The sequence below is a fragment of the Mirounga leonina genome, unplaced genomic scaffold (assembly GCF_011800145.1).
Source record: "Mirounga leonina isolate KUSES-001 unplaced genomic scaffold, KU_Mleo_1.0 Mir_55, whole genome shotgun sequence".
Lineage (NCBI taxonomy): Eukaryota > Metazoa > Chordata > Mammalia > Carnivora > Phocidae > Mirounga > Mirounga leonina.
This window is the reverse complement of record NW_023270816.1, coordinates 9,790,272-9,802,841: the sequence shown is the minus strand read 5'-3', so window position 1 is coordinate 9,802,841 and position 12,570 is coordinate 9,790,272. Positions and strand designations below refer to the sequence as shown.

Here is a 12,570-nt window from a genome sequence, read left to right as displayed (position 1 = left end):
CCACAAAAATAAAACAAAATTTGTTCTCTAAAGGGCATCATTTAAAAAATGAAAAGGCAGGGGCGCCTGGGTGGCTCGGTTGGTTAAGCGACTGCCTTCGGCTCAGGTCATGATCCTGGAGTCCCTGGATCGAGTCCCACATTGGGCTCCCTGCTCGGCAGGGTGCCTGCTTCTCCCTCTGACCCTCCCCCCTCTCATGTGCTCTCTGTCTCTCTCATTCTCTCTGTCTCAAATAAATAAATAAAATCTTTAAAAAAAAAAAAAAAACGAAAAGGCAAACCAAGTCACAGACGAGGAAAAAATATACACAACATATGTATCATACAAAGGACTTGATATATCTCTCTCAACAGGGAAATTTAAAAAAGTTTTTTTTAAAGATTTTATTTATTTGAGAGAGAGCGAGCATGAGCAGGGAGCAGGGGCAGGAGAAGAGGGAGAAGCAGCCCTCCCACTGAGCAGGGAGCCCGATGGGGGGCTGGATCCCAGGATCCCGGGATCACGACCTGAGCCGAAGGCAGACACTTAACGACTGAGCCACCCAGGAGCCCCTAAAAATGTTTTCCACAACGAGATACCACTATAACCTATCAAAACGGCTGGTATTTAAAATAACTGACCACATCAAATATGGCGCTCTCACAAACTTCTGATGCAGATGGAACATGATATAATCACTTTGGAATACAGTTTCAAAGTTTCTTCAGTTGCACAAACACTTTACTCGAGGAAAAACGTCTGTCTGTGAGAAGACCTGCACACATATGCTCACAGTAGCTTTATTCTAACAGCCAAAAACTGGTAACAACCCAAATGTCCATCAATAGGTAAGGAGATGAATAAATTTGGAAATATCCATATAATGAAATACCACTCACAGCAACAAAAAGGACAAGCATGGATACATGCAAGCACACTTGAAATTGTTACGCTGAGTACAAGAAAGCAAGCAACAAGAGTACACGCTATATAAGGCTCCTTACATAAAAATTCTACAAAATCTAAGTACTTTATAGTGACAGAAAGCAAACCAGTGGCTGCCTGGGCAAGGGGGAGGAGGAAGGGACGCATCACACAGAGGCACACGGAGACTTCTGCAGGTGACGAGGTGTCCCTTGGGCTGGTGCACCAGCCCTAGCAAGGCCGCAGAGGTAAGTACATGCAGTTTACCGCACTGCAACCATTCCTCCGTAATCCTGGGGGGAGGGGGGGCCTGACATGAGGAACCACACTGTTTTATGATTTAGTTATCGATTGCTAAGATGAGGAAAGGAAGACATCTCTTGTCAAACCCCAGTGCCAATGCGATTTGACAGGGAAATCCTGGTAATGAAGAAGCCAGCACACACTTCAGGGTTAAGAATTGTCCAGGTAGTCTGTCTCAGAAGAGAAAACCTGCTTGATTTTACTTAATGCGACCGCTCAGTTCTGAGGAAGAAGAGCTCACTGTCCTTGTGAGAACTGGGTGAAAGATACACGGTCTTTTATCTGCAAGAAATGACGGGGATGATGACTAAATGTAGACACCAAGTGCTAGTTAGAACAGCAAACTGGAGTTTTTATTTGGAAGCTGAATCTTCATGATGTATCTTAGTAAAACCATTAGAAAAACACTTGAAAAATATTAAGTTATCTATATATGCAAAACAGGAACTAAAGAGATATATATATAATGTTATATATATATGTTGTCATATATATAAATGTTAATAGGGGTTACCCTTTGGTATTAGAATTATGGGTGATTTTTATTTTCTTCAAGTCACCTTTTTATACTTTTTTACTTTATATTTATTTATTACTTTTGTAATGGAAAGGACAATGTTCGTTTTTTATACATATTTAAGACAAGGTTTCCATTTATTACATTTTAAATGGTACCATGGGAAGAAAATTACCCTACATTTAACTTGATTTAAAGAATATCTTTCTGCTTAAATGTGAAGTTGTAGCATGTGTAATACTGGTAAGTTCTGATTTGATAGTTACTTACCCGGGCAATGCAGTAATCCTTAGGATTTTCTTTTTCCAGACCATATTTCTCTAAAGCTTCAGCCACAGCAAAGTCTGCAGGATCTGTGGTAGACAGCAGGATTGTCTTGTAGGGAATATTTGGTTTTAAACTATCTGCATAAATTCTCAATGTTCCACCTGAAAAAAAACATTTTGACACCTCTGAGCACTACTTTATTTTATTCCAGTAACAAAGATAGCTAACAACTATGATCACTTTAAAAAAGGGCACCTAAGTTCCAGTTGCAAGGAGTACAAAGATGGAATCTGTGTAATACTTCTACATTCATGTCCTGTTAGACAACATTCACCTACAGACACTTGTTGATCTACCAACACTTTGCTACAGAGAATAATCCTGTTGACAAAGACATTTCCTGTCCTCTCTTCAAGCCCAAGTAGTTTTTATAATGATGAGCTGATTCTCACTATGGGTAAAGGATGAGAAAAGGAAGAAACTCCACAGTGTTTTGACAGCGCTGCCTGTCAACATGTTTAACCACATACAAACTCACACGGACATGTTCCAATGCTGAGGACACAGCGATGAACAGGTCAGTGTCCCTGCCTGTAAAGAGCTTACAGAGTAGCTGTGGGGCGCAGGAGGAAAAGACTAACGAGAAAACAAACAAATCAGATAGTGGTCATGTTGTGGAAAACACAAGCAGGGTTGTAAGAAAGAAAATGACCAGGAGCTTAGGAAGCTCCTGGGACTGTAAAGCCTTCCGTGAAGATGAACACCTGCCACGAGCCCTGAGGGACACGCAGCAGCCTCATGGCCACCTCAAGAGCTTCCTGGGCAGAGCGACAAGCAGGTGCTAAGGCCTACAGCCGGCGTGGGTCTGGCTGGGCTCACCGGCCAGAGATGAACCCCAGGTGAAAAGAGGGAAACGCAGTGAGACTGGCCGAGGCCAGACCACGATCGTGAGAGTCTGGATTTGACTCTAGGTAAAGTGGGAGCCACTGGGAGGCTTTGGCTCTGTGCGTGCGCACACGCAAAAAAAAGCGAACCCATGCGTGTGTGTGTAAGGAGCACGCACAATACCCCTCATGCTCTTGAAGAGGCCCCGGCTTCTAGGTAAAAAACAGCTGCAGTCGGGGACGACAGCCCAAGCAGGGAGGCCAGTTTTTTGTTTTTTTTTTTTTTAAAGATTTTATTTATTTATTTGAGACAGAGAGAATGAGAGACAGAGAGCACGAGAGGGAAGAGGATCAGAGGGAGAAGCAGACTCCCCGCCGAGCAGGGGGCCCGATGCGGGGCTCGATCCCGGGACTCCAGGATCGTGACCTGAGCCGAAGGCAGTCGCCCAACCGACTGAGCCCCCCAGGCGCCCCGGGAGGCCAGTTTTGAAACACATATCCCACTCTACCAAATGCATTCCCTTCTGATTTAATACACTCTACTTCCAGATGCATATTTGAATTAATTTATAAGAAAAACATGTATAAAAGAATGAGCAGAAAACAATTTTGTAGACTGAGGTAACATGTCTGTGTGCTTTAGACAACCAAAGAGCAAACCAGACCACCTGTTTTGAAAGCTGATGAGATGGCTACAAAAAATGCAAATGGTGAGAAATTTAATTTTTCTGGAAAACTCTGCATCTGCTAAAAGCCAAGACAAGTACTTTACAATCCCGAAGTTACAGATCATAGAGGATGAAAGACTATTTGGTCTGAAAAAATTTAAGGTCAGGTTTTACCAGAAAATCATGTAAAAAGTCAGTATGGTTCCTACAGATCACATAATTTTATTTATTGTTTTTTTGATAACATGATTTTAAGCAGCACTCCTTCTAAAGGACACATGATGAGGTAGCTGTAGATTCATATTCACTGGCCAAATCAACTTAGTTACTGGATGGAATGACTTTTAGCAACCATCTGAATGCTTTAGAATATCTAAAACTTGACTTGGTTTTAGTATAATGAGTGTGGAGTCTAATTCAAAAGGTTTTCAGTTGATGAGCCTAACACCACAGTATCCTCCTCGTAGAGATACATACCACCCAATTTGCTAGAGGAGAAGAGAAGAGCAGCTAACAATTTAAAATCCCTACCACGGACTGAAATTGATTTGTATGAATCTACGCTTCAGCTCTGAGGATGAGCAGGACCGCTACCCCGCTCTGAAGAGGGGCACACCGAGGCCTGCAGTTCTCCAGGACCCCAACTACGGGATTCCTGTCACCGTGCTCTGCCTCTCCCAAAACGGTTCCTAGAAAAGCCTCACACTGCTGCCAACGATGTCTCAGTAAGAAATCCACGGCCACAGCTATGGCAAAACATAGCGCCACAAACCCATTAACTGACATACACAGGGCATTTCGGGGCCAACCACACTTTGAGGATCACAAAGTGTATATGCCCAAGTGTTAAGAAGGTTTTACAAAGTCCAGGGTCCAAGCTTCTTACAAGCTAGGGGTCTGATCGGCTGTGTAGTGAGTCAGCTCATGAGAATTTAGGGAGCCAATCCTCAGGCTAACCAGACAGGAAAATAATAGACCGAGCTGTCAGTCTCAGAAACCTTACCAACATGTGACCACGTCCCCCGTATTTTCTACCAATGAAACAGCCAAACTAGTAACTATAACAGGTTATGAAAATATATTTTCTAAGTCATTTATTAAAGACAAACAAAATAGCTAAACTTAATATATTTGACGTCCTTAATATTAACCACAAACAGCTATTTTGCTAATAATATTTAGTTTTTTAGGGTTTCCTGGGAGTCTATACAGAAAAAGGTTCCTTCTGCTCCCAACTATCTCTTTAACCTCTACTTCTTGGATGTTCTGCTAGTTTTCCTCCTAATTCTTTGGAGGTTTTTTTTTCCCCCTTGTCCTTGCCTACTCCTCTTAACAGTGGCCTTCCCTTAAATTCTATTACCTGTATACTTTCTACCAAAAAGAATCTCACCCATGCCCAGTGTTGCTGTCTGGCAACCACAGATTACTCCCAAATCTCTCTCTCCATGTGACACTGCTGAGCAGAACCTGGTCTCAAGCCACTCAACCACCAGCTCAGAACACCCCCCGGATCACACCAGCAGCTCCACGAAACCTGTCTTCCACTCCCAAATATTCTCTCACTGCAATCCGTCAACATGCATCTGGCTGGAAACAGGTGTTACAGTCTGCACCAGGCTTCAGTACACGGCTTCTGTCTGACCAGCCGCTCCCAGCAGCTGTGCTCAGAAACCCATCCCTCATGTGGGGAGCACGCACTCATTTCCAACCACAGTTCCCTCAGATCCATCCTCTATTCTGCTCCCACAGTAACCACTCCAGACCTGAAGCTTAGGCTAATTAAAACCCTTCTGAATCCCCACCTTAAAACTCTTCAGCAGCTCATTAACAGATCATATCCAATTTTTCCATCCAATTTTCCCAAATTTTCCCAATAAATATGGTTCACTGTGGGCACAGCCTGAAGTGACATGCAGTTTCCTGTAACAATACATATAAATGTTACATCCTAATCCACATTAAAAGCATATTTCCTCTAAAAATATTTTATTAAGTTACTTACAAAAATAAATGGATCCTCTCAGCTAGCTATGTTTATCATGACTCACACGTCCCTGAGCATACATGAATATTCCTCAAGGAATCACTGAGGAAAGGATCATTTTGATCATGTCAAACTCCTTCCTATGAGAATCCCTCCAGGTCTGTCAAGCGAAGGGTCAGCATTGTTAGGCATCTCTGAGCATTCCTCTTGTTCTTTCAAAGATTTTATTACCTTTCTTCTTCTTCATCTTTGTATTTTCTTTCCCTCTTCTTCATTTTTTTTTTCCTTGGTGCATATATTTCTAAGTTATTTCGAATATTTCATCAAACAAGACAGCATATATAGAAACAGACCATCACCTGGATCTCAGAGGTAACCTGTTACATTAATTATGGAACTAATAAGTAGCCCACTCTCCTAGCTGCTTCGAATCACTAACACTATACCTCCCACGAACACGTAACTAAGACTCAGAAGGGCGCTGAGGATCAAAGTAAACATATGATGGAGCCAGCTTCCATCAGGGCTAGCGGCCGTGGGTAATGCTACACTGAGTGCCCTATATGTGTCAGTTCCGAAGACATGGACTCACCGGCAGTTTCTGTCAAGTGAGCATATCCTATCAGAACCATGGTCCACAGACAACTTCATGAATGGAGAGGAGAGAGACTTACTAAGGAGAGCGAAGAACGCTGTTCGCATGAATGTAATATGAGTGTCAACACAGCCCCCCTTGCCGGATCTGACCTGCTGCCACATAGACATATTGGATTATAGTTACAAACGTGATCTGGGTAGGGGTTAAAACCCTTTGACTCAGGCTTGGACTCAAGAGGAGGAGGGGTCCACAGTTAGAGAAACGCTGGCAGTCCCAACATTCAAAACCCTAAACCGAGTAAGCAAGCTAACAGGTGTAGAGGACGCAACACGACACGAGCAGTTCTCAGGCCATGAGCATAAGGCTAGGAAGGACTGCAGAGCGGGTGGGTCCTGTGAGTCCAGACATTCGTAGAAAAGGCTGGATCAGTGATACAGTCCTCTCATACAAGGCTTCTTTTTGAAACTCAAAATGATTTATGCTATCATTTTTTAACAAGCAAAACTTAAAGTTTCTAACAAATATTTTCTTTGCTGAATATAATTATAGGTTAACTACAAGTAAAAGTTTTATGTCAAATAGCTAAATAGCTAAAAGTACACAAGTTCAATTTATAGCTAAAACAATAAAGTCATTTGTTTTAACTCTCTTTATAATCTGTATTCCCTCAGAAACACAGAGTAATCTCTAGTGTATGCCAGTAACTGGAGAAGACAAGGTGGGGGAAAAGTGTACCCAGCACGCTGCCATTTAATTAAAGGGGCTGACAGGGACAAAAGCTGAACTTCTCTACGTATACCTTGTTTTGCAGATTTGACTTGGGAACTATTACAGTACATTAAATTTTTAAGAAGCAAACCTCTAAAATCAAAAGCAAAATAAAACAAACCTAAGTATAAATCAATATGAGCATATAACTACATAGACAGTAATCAATTCTGTGATTTCAAAACACAGTAATTTGACAGTACATCCTTATATATACTCACAGACAAGTCTCCCAAAAAGCTTAAAATTTTTTTAGTATCATATTGTTTGTTAATAATAGCATTATTTTTTTCATATTACTATTTATCATAGGGAAAAGCAAATAATTATGTTATTGGTGTTAGGTGAGAAGAGTAAGAGAAAAGATACGCAGATTTTCTGAAATCCAAGTAGTAAAAAAAAAAAAAAAAGGGATTAAAAGTATTTCCAGCTCTGTCCACTAAATAGGATTAAAAGCAAACACTAGCCAGTAAGGAGGAGCACTCTTAGCAATCAAATACTTATCCCACTAAAAAGAACAAGGACTCCTTGAAGAAACAGCAGCTTCCTAGCCTGGGGCAAGAAATGCACTAGGTGAGCCTAGATGTCCTGTCACACAGGAAGATGCGCCAAGGCCACTGGGGCCATGCGAAAGCCTGAGGCACCAGGTGGAAGAGATCCTCACTGTCTCAAAGACAGTTCAAGAGTCAGAAGGACAGTAACTGCAACAGATGGAAAAATACTGAGAAGTTTTAACTCCATGAGATCATGAAAACCTTTCATGAACACTGCTCACCTGTGGATGCTCATAAGGTAAGTATTTCTGCCACACTCCCTTCTCCCCCAAAAACCTAAACCTGCCTCTTCACCTAATGGAGGAAACAGAGAAAGCAGGAGGAAAAAATGGTAAACTACCGGATGCTGTCAGCAAAATCTACAAGACAAACAACCTACTAGGTTTTCCAAACAAACGCCCAGTGAAGCACACTGGAGGTGAGCTAAGAGACAGGATCAGGACCCGGAATGACAGACACGCCAAGCAGTTGCCGCATGCAGGTTCTACCCGGCCCTCGACGCGACTGGACAATAATCTGCAGCAGTCAGGAACATGTGAACAGTGACAGGACAGCTGATGGTATTAGGGAATTGGCTTCAATTCTTTTGTACGTGACAGTGGGACTGTGGTTTCTTCTGTTTTTATTTTTCAAGAATCCTTACCTCTAGGAAAATATATTGAAATATAAGAAGAAATACTGAGAAATTTGGGATTTGCTTCAAAATAGTCCAGTTTGGGAACAGGAGCAATCCATGTAGGAGCAGAGATGAGACACGAGTTATTAGTTATGGAAGCTGGGCAATAAGTACCCAGGGAATTGTATCTTTCTGTCTTCTTTCATATATATTTTCCAGAATTCAGAAATAAAAACAAAAAAAGGAAGAGCCACACTGGGGAAAAATATGTAACTAAACCTATCTCTAAGTGACCGGAACTCCTGTGCCTAAGGCAAAGCTGGTCCTGGAGCAGACCCCCAGGGCGCACGGTGCCTTTACTGTGGCAAGGCCCGGGTCCGTGTCAGCGGCAGGGGACGCCTGCTGCGGGTACCTGAGTCAGGCCGCCCGTCCGAGCTCCGGAACTCCTGCATCCTCCTCTCTAGTTTCTGCTGCCGGCGACGCTTCATGACCACCTCCGGATTCGAAATCGTTCGGGTAAAGCTGGTTTCAGGCATGTCTTTGTAAACCTCAGCAGCCAGTCGGGAATTCTCACTGTAAGAAAAGAAAGGCACCAAGAGTACTTTCTAAATGTTATATTAGAAAGAACTGCACTGTAAGCAGACACACATCCCCGTGGCGGATGTCCCTGGACTTGCTCTGTCCCGTGCACAGTTGTGCCGGGGACAAGTGACCACGTGCTGACGAGTTCTGCAGATACAAAACGAAGTTCCTCTCAATACAAGCAACACACTAAACTAAAGGGAAATTTATCATTAAAATCTCATGGTGAGTTTATGTGACTTAATTACTGTGGGTTCACTAATCAGGCTAAAAGAAAAATGTATAAATTATACATGTCAGGAATTTCCACCAGTGTTTTCCCAAAATAGACCAAATGAGTGAGAAAACATTCCGACCATAAGAAGTAACGGATCGAATATACTTTTATTTAGTAAAAATCTCTCCTACAATTACAGTAAATGTTGAGCTTAAATAGCATGATTTTTTAACAACTAAATGATTTACCAACATTCACTTTCTTGAAGCTAAAACTTTCAAAAGGAAATGCTCCAGCAGTTCTTCTGACAAGGAGTTGACTATAGAGAATGAGGAGCTGAAGACTGCATTATTAAAGAAAGACTAATGGCTAAATTTTGATACACTTTAATGATATCATTTTTAATCATAAAAATAATTTAATTAAAAACCAATCAAGCATTGGGGCCCCTGCGTGGTTCAATGGGTTGAGCATCTGACTCTTGGTTTCGGCTCAGGTCATGATCTCAGGGTCTGAGAGATTGAGCCCTGTGTTGGGCTCAGCACTCAGCAGGGAGTCTGTCTCTCTGCCCCTCCCCCTGTCCCCTGCTCCTTCTTTCTAACAACATAAAATCAAGCTTTGAATCAACCAAATTGAACAACTTAACTCATTTTAAGTTAACTAATTTTCTAAACACAGACAATATATCACCCGATAAACTAAACTGATAATTAGGACAAACTATAGCCTAAGTTTCAAATGCTCCTTTTCTTTGATATTTTTCATGTATAAGCAATATATTTATACAAGTTCTATTTATGCTAAAGAGAGCCTTACTATGGAACACTTTACTCAAGAGTTTACACTCATTACATAGACATCAGTGCCTGACAGATTAATACCTAAACCCACTTTGATGCAATCCAAAATGGGCTTGATTCCACTCTAAAGTAAACATCATTAACTAAGGAATAGTTAACTGTCCTCAAAAGATACAGAACACTGTATCAAATAACAAAGACTTGAAGAAGTCACTACAACAGGATATAAATGGTTAGTGAATGTGTAAAAAGACATCTACCTTGATAGGTAGATAAAATAAATTGATAAAATAAATTCGAGTTATTGGAGGTATTATACACTGTGGAGAAGGGAGTGTATGACAGTTCTCAGGGTGGGAGGACGCGAGCAGGCTCGTGGGCTCCGGAAGACACTTCCAGGGACAGCCTGGTGATGTATGCGGCCTCAGGCTGCCCCTGAGCTGTCTTCTAGAGCACTCCCAGAGTTGGAGAGCGAGGATGGTCACAGAAGTATTACTTGCAAGACCAAAAAACCTGTGAACTACCTACAAGCACACAAAAAGGGGCCAGTGAGATAAAATTTGAAAAAGCTGTATGAGAGATTACTACATAATCGTTTAAATTCATACTTTTGTGAAAATACATAATTGTGAATATATATGCATTTATGGAATACGTTCTAGTGGAAAAATATCATGTGGAAAGCTCTAGTTTTAAAAGCCTATGATTGTATTTGTTTAAAAACTCTACATAAACATATGAATAGTATATATTTGTGTATCAAAAACAAACTATAGGGGCGCCTGGGTGGCTCAGTCATTAAGCATCTGCCTTCGGCTCAGGTCATGCTCCCAGGGTCCTGGGAATGAGTCCCGCGGTCGGGCTCCCTGCTCAGCAAGGAGTCTGTTTCTCCCTCTGCCTCTGCCTGCCGCTCACCCCGCTTGTGCTCTCTCTGTCTCTGCCCAATAAATAAATAAAATCTTAAAAAACCAGTAACAAAAACTCTACGGCTCTCTTTGGGCTCCTGCGATGACAGGTTAGTCTGTCTTTCTGACAATCCGTACGCTCTGGCTTCCTAACACGCATGGCCGCTACTTTAGCACTGGAAGGACAGTGCGGACACTCTGCTGCCGTCCCCAGCAAGGCGAGGCGGCACCTAGGAGGGAGGGCACAACGCACGCTGGCCTAACGAACGGCCGGACTCGGTCAGAAGTTCAAATGCCTTCCGAGAGCTAAGTACAACTCAGATGGGGCTGGTGTGACGAAGTAAGGCATGGGAGCCGGCGGGGCTGGAGTCAACTAGATGGTGCATTCGAACCTTAGCTGCCCCTCTCGCTGTTCTTGGCCACCTCTGATAAGTGTTCAGCACAGTTAGGGTCTGCAGGAAAGCACTGCTGCCTTAAGGACCAAAAAAGCCAGGAACGAAAGGCCAAAGATGAAGAGAACACGGACATCAATGGTCTACTCAGAAAAAACAATACTGTTCACCAGGTTGCTTCTTTGGGATTAGCAAACCCACGAGACAGGTATGGTGGGCCGTAAACCTTGCTCAGGTGAGACCCTCCACCTTCCCCAAACACAAGAGCCAGAGGGTACCGAAATTAACTTCGTAACGGATGTTCGTTCTCTTCACAGTTTATCTGGTAATTTAACGAGGTCTGCTGCATTAGAAACATTCAGCTTATTAGAGCAAAAGGAAATAGGAGGTATTTCCAGAATTACTTACATGTCATCCCCTTGGAAAGGCCTATCGTCCTTATCAGACGCCTGCCTCACTGCCTCTTTTTCTCTCTTCTTTTTCTCCTTCTTTTCTTTCTTTGAGAGAGTTCTCTTGAAGTTCTGGATAACACCTTCTTTCTCCTGTTTTTCAGGTCCATTGCTCTGAGCCTTCTGATAAAAGTAGCATCATCACTATGGCGGTTGTTACATAGAACCACAGAAAGCTCTCTATGGCTTAGCTAACTTCATTTCACGTGTTAACGCCAACACCCAGCTACAACCGGGGGATGGAAATGTCCTTTACCTTGACTGGGCTGATGGTTACAGGTGTGTACTTAGCAAAACTTAATTAATGAATTATACATCCAAGATCTGTGCCTTTCACCGTGTGCATATTTTACCTCAATTCAAACAGAAAAGCAAGCAAACAGAAAACCAAACCCACTAAGAAAACTAGGGTGGGAATCATGAAATCTGATTTTCAATAAATAAAAATCCAAATAATTTACATAGTTACTTTTAAAAAAGAAGTCTAATCAAAATATGGAAATAACTGGGGTGCCTGGGTGGCTTAGTCGGTTGAGCGTGGGACTCCTGATTTCAGCTCGGGTCATCATCTCAGGGTTGTGGGACTGAGCCCCGCATTGGGCTCTGTGCTTGGTACAGAATCTGTTCGTCCTTCTCCCTCTCCCTTTGCCCCTCCCCCTGCTCTCTCACTAAGAAATAAAATCTAAAAAAAAAAAAAGGAAATAACTGCTTAAATCATCATCTACTTTATAGATATTTTCTCTAAGTTCAAAAGAAATGTTAAGCATACTGTAAGAAACTGGCTTTTTTGAAGCAAAATTATAAGTACTATTTGTGCAAGAACTTCTAATTTCTTTTCCAGATCTTGTTTATCTGCTTGCTTATTCTTAATTTACAACATGGCCTGCTAGCAGATGACACAGACATTATTTTTTTGGTATAATTAATAGGCTGACCGGCAAAGAATCAAGAAAAACACGGAGGAACGGTTACTGTATTGGGAAATAAAGTACCTTCTGTTTTATCTAAGTTAGCATTTCCATTTTCATTGCTAGCCAAGTCAGCATTGTCCTAACCCGAATAAGACCTCTGATCCACATGAATGAGGATCTCTGGCCCACAGCTGAAATCATGGTGCAGAAATGAAATACCACATGGACCAAAAAAAGAGAAATGTTCACTAT

The 12,570-nt window shown here is 42.1% G+C and overlaps 1 protein-coding gene across 10 annotated transcripts in view; it reads right to left on the bottom strand.

The window, feature by feature from the left end:
- The window catches only part of LOC118001899 (afadin), a 100,899-nt gene that overhangs the window by 83,680 nt on the left and 4,649 nt on the right, over positions 1-12,570 (bottom strand). For 8 of the 10 annotated variants that reach the window (XM_034992076.1, XM_034992079.1, XM_034992082.1 and 5 more), the window contains exons 3-5: positions 11,367-11,530; positions 8,475-8,635; positions 1,994-2,151 (exon numbers count right to left, since the gene is read on the bottom strand). In XM_034992076.1, coding sequence (XP_034847967.1) covers positions 1,994-2,151; positions 8,475-8,635; positions 11,367-11,530 — 483 coding nt within the window. The remainder of the gene's footprint in view (positions 1-1,993; positions 2,152-8,474; positions 8,636-11,366; positions 11,531-12,570) is intronic. The other 2 variants (XM_034992078.1, XM_034992083.1) reach the window with 1 other exon arrangement.